At 44.1% G+C, this 10881-nt stretch overlaps 3 protein-coding genes across 4 annotated transcripts; 2 read left to right on the top strand and 1 right to left on the bottom strand.

Annotated features, from left to right (window-relative positions):
• Positions 1-611: 611 nt before the first annotated feature.
• On the bottom strand, positions 612-5711 carry LOC122764875. The gene is made up of 5 exons (XM_044018859.1): positions 5562-5711; positions 4148-4504; positions 3807-3929; positions 1024-1067; positions 612-884 (listed from the first exon to the last, which is right to left on the bottom strand). Exons 1-5 carry the CDS (start codon positions 5593-5595, stop codon positions 753-755), a joined length of 690 nt encoding a protein of 229 aa, XP_043874794.1. The 5' UTR covers positions 5596-5711; the 3' UTR covers positions 612-752.
• Positions 1949-3691, top strand: LOC122764874. Its single transcript, XM_044018858.1, has 2 exons — positions 1949-2361; positions 3075-3691. Exons 1-2 carry the CDS (start codon positions 2026-2028, stop codon positions 3582-3584), a joined length of 846 nt encoding a protein of 281 aa, XP_043874793.1. The 5' UTR covers positions 1949-2025; the 3' UTR covers positions 3585-3691.
• Positions 5712-6289: 578 nt separating the features above from the next.
• Positions 6290-9768, top strand: lgals17 (galectin 17). 2 transcript variants are annotated; one of them, XM_044018856.1, is made up of 7 exons: positions 6290-6358; positions 7129-7172; positions 7775-8140; positions 8422-8515; positions 9127-9305; positions 9373-9520; positions 9694-9768. In XM_044018856.1, the coding sequence occupies exons 1-6, from the start codon at positions 6300-6302 to the stop codon at positions 9480-9482; spliced, it is 852 nt and encodes a 283-aa protein (XP_043874791.1). In that variant the 5' UTR covers positions 6290-6299; the 3' UTR covers positions 9483-9520; positions 9694-9768. The 2 variants fall into 2 exon arrangements, with proteins under 2 accessions (XP_043874791.1, XP_043874792.1); XM_044018857.1 differs by lacking the exon at positions 9694-9768 and having other exon boundaries at positions 9373-9595.
• The last annotated feature ends 1113 nt before the right edge of the window (positions 9769-10881 follow it).

The raw sequence follows: 10881 nt of genomic DNA, 5'->3' as shown, positions 1-10881 counted from the left end.
TGTGTGTGTGTGGGGTGTGAGAGAGGAGTGTGTGTGTGTGAGAGAGTGAGTGTGTGTGTGTGTGTGTGAGAGTGAGTGTGTGTGTGTGAGAGAGTGAGTGTGTGTGTGTGAGAGAGTGGTTTATAAAGTGACACAAATTCATGTTTTTTTTCACTGGAGATTTTCTAGTGAAGTTGATGAGTGTTGTTCAAAAGCAAAGAAAAAAGTGTGTTTTCCAAGATGGTTGGTTCCACAGGTTTATTTGCTAAGGTACAAAATAAAAAGTATCTATTTTCCACGTGCACTGTAACTCACGATACCTGTCCTCTCACACAACACGGTCAGAAAAGCGTGCGTCCCTCTCTCGTCATCCTCACTTCCTCAACAGCGTGCAGCCACAGCTACTCTCTTAAAGATTTTATCTGTCTCACCAAAATTATTAACAACATCAAAAATGAGTGATCAGAGTTTGTGCAAATAATAATTAAATAATAATGATACTTTCAATTACTTATTCTTTTTAAACGCAATTAAATTATCAAACTACTATGAAAATACAAAGTATATACTCTATAATGAAGTGTTTTATCAGTCACACGGTCTTTTACAAAGAGAAAACAGGTGGTCACAGATGACGTCACAACATTTATTAATATTTTAGTTCCACATTTTATGATTAACTACATTTGTTGTTATGACTCTCACCACCAGAAGTCACTACAGCCTGAACCATGGTGTCATTCACTCTGTCACCAGCAGGTGGCAGCCAAACGTCATGCCATCACGTTTTTTCCACCGTTCACCGTCGAGTAAACGACATCCTCTGCGACCAGGTGAGTCTGCCCTCGGACCAAGGGGCGGGGCTGGTGTAGGTGTCTCAGACTGGAGTAATGTAGGGACGCGTCCTGTGAGGACGGAGACGGACAAAAGACACATTCACTTCATAAAAACAGCCGACAGTTTTAAAACAGGTGTAATTACATGTCAGTGCTGCCCCCTGCAGGTGTAATTAGGCACGGCGGTTAAAGGAGGACGAGAACTGACCTCTGTGACCCTCGCTAAGCCACACCTGCACATTCCTGATTTACCTGTGGGACAGAAGATGAGGGCGGAGTCAGAACAGACGTCACAACTTTAACTGAAACACAAAAACAACAACGACTAACGATCATGTGGTCAGTGTGGGCGGAGAGTATTCTTGACACAGAGATAAATAATAATAATCTTCTTGCTGACGATTTAGGTGAAATCAACCTTTAAAAGCCCCTCCCCCTCCCTGATGCCCCTCCTCCTTCCAAACACCTGTTTCTAACTGTCCAAAACTGGTGAAAAACAGAGAAATCAGCATGTTTTAAAGTCGTCATATTGATGACAGAGAGTAAATGTTTGGGGTGTGAGCATCAGGAGGCTTTAAGCCACTCCCACATTTACATCTGTGACAAACAGCTGAGAACTGACAGAGAAAGGACACTTTTTTAAAAGTTTTAACATGGGAGTGAATGAGAGGTTTGAGCAGAACTAAGAAAAACTACAAGTCATATGAACATGAGAGTTAGACGACAACCACAGCAACGTGTTTGTGTGGGTTAGAAACTGTGGGCAGTTTTCATGTGCCACTCTAGCGACGCAATACACACTCATTATAAAATCTGAACACAAAGTACAAAAGTTAAACTGCGATTGTTTAAAAAACGTCATATTTGTCAAAACTTTGATTTAGGTGAGAAAGTCTCAAGTCTTTGACCACACTGTGACGCAGTGGGCTGGGTTCTTCCACTGTTTTACATTCATGTGTATGTGGAACATTTTCACAGTTTTTTTGCGATTTTTGTCGCCATGGTGACTTGAAACGCTTCGAGAAGTCTGAGCACACCATTCCTGATCGAACCGCACGAGGAAGAGGAGGAAGAAGAGGAAGTTTGTTGTCAGTGGGTAAATGTGTGACTGTCTCTTTAAATGAGCCTCAGTCAAAGTGAAAGTACACAGTTGTCTGTGTTGCTGCACTTTCCTGACACACACGTTATCTGTCCTCGTCTCGTCCTCGTCATGTCTCACTCTGATCTGTGTCTGGAGGCTCTGTCTGCGCTGTCCTCGTGTCACGTGGTGTCCACCTCTGGACCGTCACTCTTCACTCCACAGGACTTTGTCAACGTCGTGGCCCTGAAGGAGTTTTACAAGCAGGAGGGTTTTAAAGAGCTGGAGTACCCGGGCCTGGGCACCATGAGCCTGGACCAGGACCTGGACCAGGACCTGGACCTGTACAGCCCCCCACCAGCACTGTGTGAAAGTCCTGGACCACAAGAGAGTCTCCAAAAAACTATCAAGATCAACTTTAAAGAATTCTTTCACCCAAACTACGACTATGACTTCACCAACATCAGGGTGAGTGAGTGAGTGAGTGAGTGAGTGAGAGAGTGAGGAGTGATGAGTGAGTGGAGTGAGGAGTGAGAGTGAGGAGTGAGTGGGAGTGAGAGAGAGAGAGTGAATGAGGAGAGTGAGTGGGAGGAGAGAGTGAGTGAGTGAGTGAGTGAGTGAGTGAGTGAGTGAGAGAGAGAGTGAGGAGAGTGAGTGAGTGAGTGAGTGAGTGAGTGAGAGTGAGTGAGTGAGAGAGTGAGTGAGTGAGAGTGAGGAGAGAGAGGAGGAATGAGTGAGTGAGGAGAGAGTGAGTGAATGAGTGAGTGAGAAGTGAGTGAGAGAGTGGGAGTGAGAGGAGGAGAGAGAGAGTGAGTGAATGAGTGAGTGAGTGAGTGAGAGAGAGAGTTGAGTGAGAGGTGAGTGATGAGTGAGGTGAGGAGTGAGTGAGAGAGAGTGAGAGTGAGTGGTGAGTGAGGAGTGAGTGAGAGTGAGGTGAGTGAGTGAGGTCGAATGAGTGAGTGAGTGACAGAGTGAGTAAGAGAGTGAGAGAGTGAGTGAGTGAGTGAGTGAGTGACAGAGAGAGTGAGTGAGTGAGTGAGCCACAATTAAACCATGATCCAGTGAAGAAAATTGCTGAGTCACAGTTTCTTGTGCGCCCTCTGGTGGTGAGTGAGAAATGTGATTAGCATGTAGCTTAGTAGCATCCATGTCTGATCTTTGACCCCTGAGTTGACTTCCAGGACGGAGACACAGAGTTCCTGCGTGGTAACGAGCGCTATGTCCGTCCCTGCGGGTGGAGACGCGTCGCCCTGCGAGTGGTGCAGATGTACGACAACGACAGCTGGCTGGGGACGGGTAAAGAGGCGTGGCCCGTGTCTTACCACGCCCACCACATGGACGGGTCCCTCGGTGTCATCCTGACCCACGGTGGGAAACCTGACCACCAGCCGGAGTTCCTGGAATTGGCGGCGGCGGCGCTTCAGCACGGCGGGAACACGCAGGGCAGAGGCGTGTACTCCACGCCCGACATCAAGATGGCCGACAAATACTGCAAGACATTCAAGTCTAAAGTGGACGGTAAGACGTACAAGGTGGTCCTTCAGAACCGCATCAACCCGGAGAAGAGGATCCACTGTCAGAGAGACGACGTGTGGTTGGTCTACATCCCTGAAGGTTCTAACCCCGTCCAGACCAGGGTCCTTGTCCAGGACTCACTGAGACCGTACGGCCTGCTCCTGAAACAGCTGTAGAGACAGGACACGCCCACCCATCAAACAACTTCCTGTTTGTTTTCTGATGGATGAGGAACTTCCTGTGATGAATACAAGTAGGTTTAATAAAAACAGGAAATAACTCAGCTCATGCTGCCCTCTAGTGGTTCTTACTGATAATTACTGTTGTTTGTGAAGTCGTTTGATCGTCATTGACAGACAGACACATACAGACAGACACATACAGACAGACAGACTGACCTGTCCACAGGTAAAGGCCAAAGAAGACAAAGAAAATGAGGACAAGTGAAGCAGGAAGAACGCAGATTCCCGCGCTCCAACATGGCCGACTCATTTCTCCTGTGGGTGACGTCACATCAGTCCCTGAGAACACACACACACACACACACACACACACACACACAAATATAATATAATATACACACAACTATTCTACAGTGCTGTAATATATGTATTTTCCACATGGTTTTGTATATTTTAATAAAAATAAATGAATAACTTCAGTTAAATAATAACAATATATCTGCATTTATTAAAAGTATTTCCTACGTTCACATATCAACGGTAAAGTCAGTGATCACCTGTGACAGTCAGGAAGTGTGTGTGGAAACACACTGACCCTCCACAGCGACCGGTGCAGAAATACACGCCCATGTCCTCCTCACGCACCCCCGACACCTGCAGCTGCACAGACTCCGCCTCCACACTGGCGTTCACGTGACTGTCGTTGGTGTGAAACTGGACCACAGTCCCGCCCACTTTGCTCTCCACCAGCGTGAGCAGCGGCTGCAGCAGCTGGGAGCCTGAAGGCACCACCCACCAGGTGACGTCGACGCCCGAGCTCAGGTTACAGGTGAGCACGACGTTGTGACCCACACACACCTCCACACCTGAGCGAGGGTCAGGTGACGCTGTGGCCTGGTGACTTCCTGTCGCATCTGAGCAAGTTTACGCACGAGGTTAAAGGAACTGGGTTTTCATCTGCTGTCACACAACTGCACTTTAGATATAAAGTACTTTAAATATAAATATAAAGTACTTTATATATAACATTACATTACATGTCATTTAGCAGATGCTTTTATCCAAAGCGACTTACAAGGTAACTGAGTTACAACTAGAGTTGTTCCGATTCCGATACTGCTGAAAATGTGGGCATCGGTATCGGCGAGGACTGGAGTCCATGCACCGATCCGATACCACGTAATTTATTAGCGCTCCGTTAGCTCTGACACGGTTCTTCTTCGCCGCTCTTGAAACAGTTGCGCCGTGCTGTTTTATAGGTGTGAAGAAGAACTTATCCCCCCACACCTGTAGACAAGGAGCTAACGTTAGCTCATCATGTCGGCGGTTTGGCAGTATTTACCAGTTAGCTCCGTTAGCGTTGTTAGCTGCGTATGTACGCCTCTGTTTTTAAACTTTAGCGTTACTTCAGAGACTTATTTTAACAATCTGGAGTCATGTAAAAATGATGTCACGCGCTTCCTTTCCCGGTCAGTCGTCATGGAAACATGAAGCTCTGCCAGTGCTGCGGTGTTTGGACCAGAGTCAAAACAAACGTACAAGCTGAAAAACGAAATAACACATCGCTGGTAAAAATAAATGCTGTCCATTTGCTTTATTCGTTCATGTTTTACAGAGGGTTTAACCTGAGCCACCAATGATAATCATATCACAGTCATGCAGGCGTAGTATGATATCTTTTCTTTTATAACACACTGGTATCGGTATTGGTATTCTGTATCGGCCGATACTCACAGCACAAGTATCGGAAGGGAAAAAATGGTATCAGAACATCTCTAGTTACAACCTGTTAAGACTCTGCACACAGGGGGTACCGGTCTAAACCACTGAGCCACTCCACCCCATATAAAGTACTTTACTTTATATATACAATACTTTACTTTATATATACTTTATATATAAAGTACTTTATCATATGGAATGTATAAATCAATATAAATCATGTAAATCATATAACTGACAGTGACTTACAGAGGAGAGCGAGGATCCATGAGAGAGCGACCATGACTGAACACACACTGAGGGGTGAGAGGTGGGGGGGCTTTATTTAAACATCATCATCATCATCATCTTCATCAGCAGAGACCACCACTCTGCTTTCACTTCCGTCTGTGACTGAAAACATTTAGGTTTCATTTCTGCAAAACTCAATCAATCACCTGTGGCTTCAAAATAAAAGCATCAAACTTCCTTTTCACCAAAAAGACAAGAGCGAGTTTACAGGAAGTGACAAAGTAAAAACCCCCACAACATTTCAGACACTCTGATCTCATACATGCTCTGTATTTACAGTATATACATTTTTATAAAAATGCAATTAAGTTTCATTTAGTGATCGTTTAAAAAAACAACTCTAGTTTTTATTGTTATTTTATTCAGTGTTTTTTCCGTTTTTTTCAATTTTTGTTTTGTTATTTGGTTAGTTTTCGATATGTATATACATATATATGATATACATATATACATATATAAATATATACATATATAAACATATATGTATATATAAATATATAAACATATATGTATATTCATAAATATATATTTATATATAAACATATATGTATATTCATAAATATATATTTATATATACATATACTGTATATGTATATAAAACTTTACCGTTGACATCATTATTTTCCAGCAGCAGCAGCAGCTTTGAGCGACAGGTTTTATTGGTGCTTTTGCTTTGAAAACTCACACCGGAAGTACATGGGAACGGCACTGAAGAAGAGTGGAGGGATAGAGAGAAGCACAGAGGACAACATGAGGTAACACACTCATTATATGACTTTATACACTTATATATATATATATATATAATGTCAATATGTGAACGATGTTAACGAGATTAAAGTCGTTAATTAACGAGAATAAAGTCGTTAATTAACGAGAATAAAGGCGTTAATTAACGAGAATAAAGTCGTTAATTAACGAGAATAAAGTCGTTAATTAACGAGAATAAAGTCGTTAATTAACGAGATTAAAGGTTAAATGACTTTAACGTTCAACATTCAACAGCAACGGCCGTTGAATGCTGCATGATGACGTCACAGCAAGCGACAGTTTCATTAACGAAGAAACGAACATGTGAGAAGAAACGAAACCTGAAGAACGACGAAGACCGAAGAAGAACGAAGTCCCGAACAAAACAAACAAGAACGCGTTTCAATTCTCTGATGTGACGTCACTGCTTCGTTTACTCACACAACTGATTCAAATTTGTGAATGAGTGAAATGGTCATGCAGACTTTCTTTTCAATGCTTGAATCAAACGGGAGCATTACATGTTTAAATTCTTTATATATTTATAACTAAAGCGTTTTGTTTTATTTAAATCTATTCCAAAGTTTCTTCATATAAATAAATATAATCTCTCTATAAATACTTTATATATCTTTATATGCACATAAATGCACATAAATATACAGTTTATACGTAAAGACATTTTATTGTGAATTTAAAACAAAGCTTTCTTTTGTGGATTTAGACTCTTATTTTGAAGCCACTGATTTGAATGAAACTTTATTATTCTGTGTAGGTTCACGGCTCACGCTGCGTGTTTGCTGATCAGCTGTTTGCTTCGTGAGTATCATCACACTGTCTTCAGGGGGTGTGGTTAAACTGCACCAGTTAGCCAAGTGCTATTAGCTGCAGATTAGCCAAGAGTTTACTGAAGGCTAAGCAGATTCACTGATGTTAGCTCAAAGTTAGCTAAGTCTTTTCAGAGGGCTAGCTAAAGGCTAGCAGCAGTTAAAATGAGACTTAGTTTAAAGTTAGCTGAAGCTAAGCTAAAGGCTAGCAGCAGTTAAAATGAGACTTAGTTTAAAGTTAGCTGAAGCTAAGCTAAAGGTTAGCAGCAGTTAAAATGGGACTTAGTTTAAAGTTAGCTGAAGCTAAGCTAAAGGCTAGCAGCACGTAAAATAACTTAGTTTAAAGTTAGCTTAAGCTAAGCTAAAGGTTAGCAGCAGGTAAAATGAGTCAGTTTAAAGTTAGCAGAAGCTAAGCTAAAGGTTAGCAGCAGGTAAAATGATACTTAGTTTAAAGTTAGCTGAAGCTAAGCTAAAGGTTAAAGGGTAGCTGAAGCTAAGAGTAATGCTAGCCTAAGGTAAGCTAAAGCTACAGTTGTCTCACTTCCGTCCTTGTCTTCATGTCTCTACGGACTCCTCCCTCTCATGTCTCATCAGACTCCTCCCTCTCCTCTGCCACTCGCTTCCTCGCTGTCTCCTGCACCGTGGGTGAGCAGGCGCTCCTTCCCTGTTGGTGGAAAAGTGTCCTGAAGGACGTGGACCCGTCCCCTCCTCACATCCAGTGGAGGACCATCACGGCGGAGATGGTCTTTGAACAGTGGGGGGTCCGGCAGTGGCAGGCGAACGAGTACAAAGACCGGGTCCAGGTCCCTGAGGAGCTTCTGGACTCTGGAGACTGCTCTCTGGTCATCAGAGACGTCCAGATGGACGACACGGGGAAGTACGAAAGCTTCATGATGGTGGACAGAGACAGGTCCAGAAAGACCCGGGTCTTCATTCAGGGCGTCAAACTGTCTGTGACGAGTGAGTGTCTTCTTCACTCACCCTCTCATTTCAGCTGTGATTTGGAGAGGACTCATCGTCAGAGTCCTCACAACAAATCAAAATGGCCGCTTTGAACGTCCACGGTGTGAAAGCTGTTGTTTTTGTTACTGCCCCCTGCTGGTCTCTGTGATTCTGTTGATGTTTTCAAATTCGTTCGCAAACTAAACGACAGAAATCGGACGTGAAATGGGAAGTGACGCAACGTTGCTCTCACTTCATCGTTAGCGTTTCATTAACGCTAACCTGCCTTTCTTTTTCAGACCACAAATCCCATGAGACTCGGCGTGTGGGTGGCGACCTGGTCCTGGATCTGCGAACCCGACTTTCTGAGCGAGTCGTCTTCCAGAGCAGAGAGTGAGTGAGAGAGTTTTAAAATCCAAATATTTTAACTCCAGAGAAAGAAATTTTACGATTGACGTTTTATGACAATTTTTTTTCTACCGAAGATCAAAGTTTCCGATTATGAAACAAAATCTTTTCACAGATCGAGTGCGATATTTATACGTACTAAAATTCACGTGAGAAATGTTTAATGACACTGCTTGTGTCGAAAATACCCTTGAAGTTACGTCTGTTTAAAATGACGTAAACGTCTCCGCCCACAAACACCTATTTTGGCAGGGGTGAGTGTCACATCCTCTAGGGGGCAGCGCAGAGTCGAGAGTTTGACGATGGAAGGCAAAACTTTCATTATAGAAATATTTCTGTGTCCTGTTTTCGTCATTTCTTAGCTGCAGGGCCCCCCGGTGATTACCAGTGTAACTGCTCAGTTTCATATGTTAAGTGAGTTTAGTGTTGATTTTCTTCCACCTGTAGCCTCTAGGTGGCGCCCTGTCAAACAGAAACTGTCTCTATTTTCAGGACGTTGATGGAATCTCAACATCGTTTGGCTTTCCCGACTTTTACGCCAAGTTTAATGCATTTAAACGCAACATTAAACAGACTTTTTTTGCCGACCTTTGTAGGAACAGCTCAGCGTGGACGGACGTGTGGATGAGGAACGATAAGGACGGCCAGCGTCTGGAAAAACATCCCATAAAAGAACAGCTGACCATCAAGAACCTGAAGAGCTCGGACGCAGGAACGTACCAAGTCCTAGACGAGCACGGCCGCGCCATTAGCAGCGTGCGGCTCTCTGTGGAGGGTCAGTGTTGTTGTTGTTGTGTCTCATGTGGACCGCGTGTCTCTGACGCTGCTCTCGTCTTCTTCAGGATTCAGTGAAACGGACGTTTTCAGAGACGCCGGCGTCAGAAGCAGCAGCGCGTCGCTCCTCGTCTGCTTCGCTCTGGTCGCCAGTTTCCACGTCCAGCTTCAGTCCTGAGACTCAGACCAGGAAACGCTGACTCATCATTCCTCCAGGTTCCTTGTATAACTCTTTCTATCTTTCATTGTTTACGTTTGTGAATTATTAAATATGTATATTAGAACTGTCAAGCAATGAATGGCACATTTGTATCTATTCTTATTGTGAGAGCCGCACAATAATTAGAGACACTTGCAGTGTGTAAATAAAGTGCTGTTCTTCAACACAGACGGAGTCTCGTGGTCTTAATGTGCTAAAGGAGCTAGCGGTCTTCGGTGGTCTCCTTACTACGGTTCGGGGTTCTGCCAGCTTGGTTGGTAACACTGCAGACATCATGACTTGGATGTGGGGAGTGCGTGGAGAAATGATCCAGGCTGCGTTGGATACGGAGAAGCGCACAGCGCTCGCCATCCACTCAAAATGGAATGTTAGCCTACGACTCTCTGGCCGGCTCGCGTGCCTGTTGTCGTGTTTCTGGTCGAGCTAGATCCGCTGTGGTGTTGTAGTTTTTCTAACGTTACTAGTTGTTGCAACAGCATGTGAAAAAAAAGAACGTTAATCTCGCGATAAAAACATTGGCGCCGTTAAAATGGGTTTGCAGAACCCGAAAGAACCGATTTACCTTTGACATCGTCCACATTTCTTTGTCTTTATTAAACAGATTTAAATACTTTCGTCACACGTTTTTTCTGGTCACATGATCACAAAATGAAGTTTCACCTGGAAACAGACAGTCACATGACCGCTCAGGTGCACACAGGAAGCAGCTGGCTCTCTTAAGTCTGTAGTTTGGGGAAAAACAGGTGTAACCATAGCAACGGTGATGTTTTACAGCAGCAGCAGGTGAACGGTCACATGTTCTGTTAGAAGTTGGGTTTGTGCTTCTTGACCTCGACCATCAGGTGGTGCAGGTTGATGAGCTCGGAGCGGACGGCCAGGCTGCGGAACGTCGGCTGGTTCAGGACCTTGTGGAAGCCGTGGTAATACTGGATGAGCTGAGTGAGGGCGCCCTGTGAACACAACACACACAAACGAATAAACCACTCACTCTCCCACACCGAAGACATTTGGTGTGGGAGAGTGAGTGGTTTACAGACATGTAGTGTGTGTGTGTGTGCACCTGTATGATACTGGTGCCATTCTTGAAGTTGGTGAAGGACCTCATGACGTCCTGACTCATCGATTCCACTGACTGTTTCCATGAAGATGAAAACCCTCGGACCAGCTGAGTCACCCGAGCTGCCGCACAGACACCGTGTGGTCAATGTGTGCAGAGCAGGAAGAGGAAGTGCTCAAGTTTTCAAAGAACATGTCACAGGCCGATGTTATGAGTAAAACGAAACTCACAACACTGCTGAGTCTGCTGGTTTCTGTCATTTTGCAGCTTCTTAAATGTGATGTAAATGATATTTTACAC

This window comes from Solea senegalensis, unplaced genomic scaffold, assembly GCF_019176455.1.
Source record: "Solea senegalensis isolate Sse05_10M unplaced genomic scaffold, IFAPA_SoseM_1 scf7180000017739, whole genome shotgun sequence".
In the NCBI taxonomy this organism is placed as follows: Eukaryota; Metazoa; Chordata; class Actinopteri; order Pleuronectiformes; family Soleidae; genus Solea; species Solea senegalensis.
Note: the sequence above shows the minus strand (reverse complement) of the source record. Positions and strands in the feature narration are given on the sequence as shown.

Bases quoted from the DNA above. Each gene is read 5' to 3' on its own strand.
- LOC122764875 (XM_044018859.1), bottom strand. From the start codon at position 5,595: ATGGTCGCTCTCTCATGGATCCTCGCTCTCCTCT. The intron at 4,505-5,561 runs GTAAGTCACTGT...AAACTTGCTCAG, and splicing joins ATGGATCCTCGCTCTCCTCT to ATGCGACAGGAAGTCACCAG. The intron at 885-1,023 runs GTCAGTTCTCGT...CCGTCCTCACAG, and splicing joins GCTTAGCGAGGGTCACAGAG to GACGCGTCCCTACATTACTC.
- lgals17 (XM_044018856.1), top strand. From the start codon at position 6,300: ATGGGAACGGCACTGAAGAAGAGTGGAGGGATAGAGAGAAGCACAGAG. The intron at 6,359-7,128 runs GTAACACACTCA...TATTCTGTGTAG, and splicing joins AGCACAGAGGACAACATGAG to GTTCACGGCTCACGCTGCGT. The intron at 7,173-7,774 runs GTGAGTATCATC...ATGTCTCATCAG, and splicing joins GCTGATCAGCTGTTTGCTTC to ACTCCTCCCTCTCCTCTGCC.
- LOC122764874 (XM_044018858.1), top strand. From the start codon at position 2,026: ATGTCTCACTCTGATCTGTGTCTGGAGGCTCTGTCTGCGCTGTCCTCG. The intron at 2,362-3,074 runs GTGAGTGAGTGA...GTTGACTTCCAG, and splicing joins ATGACTTCACCAACATCAGG to GACGGAGACACAGAGTTCCT.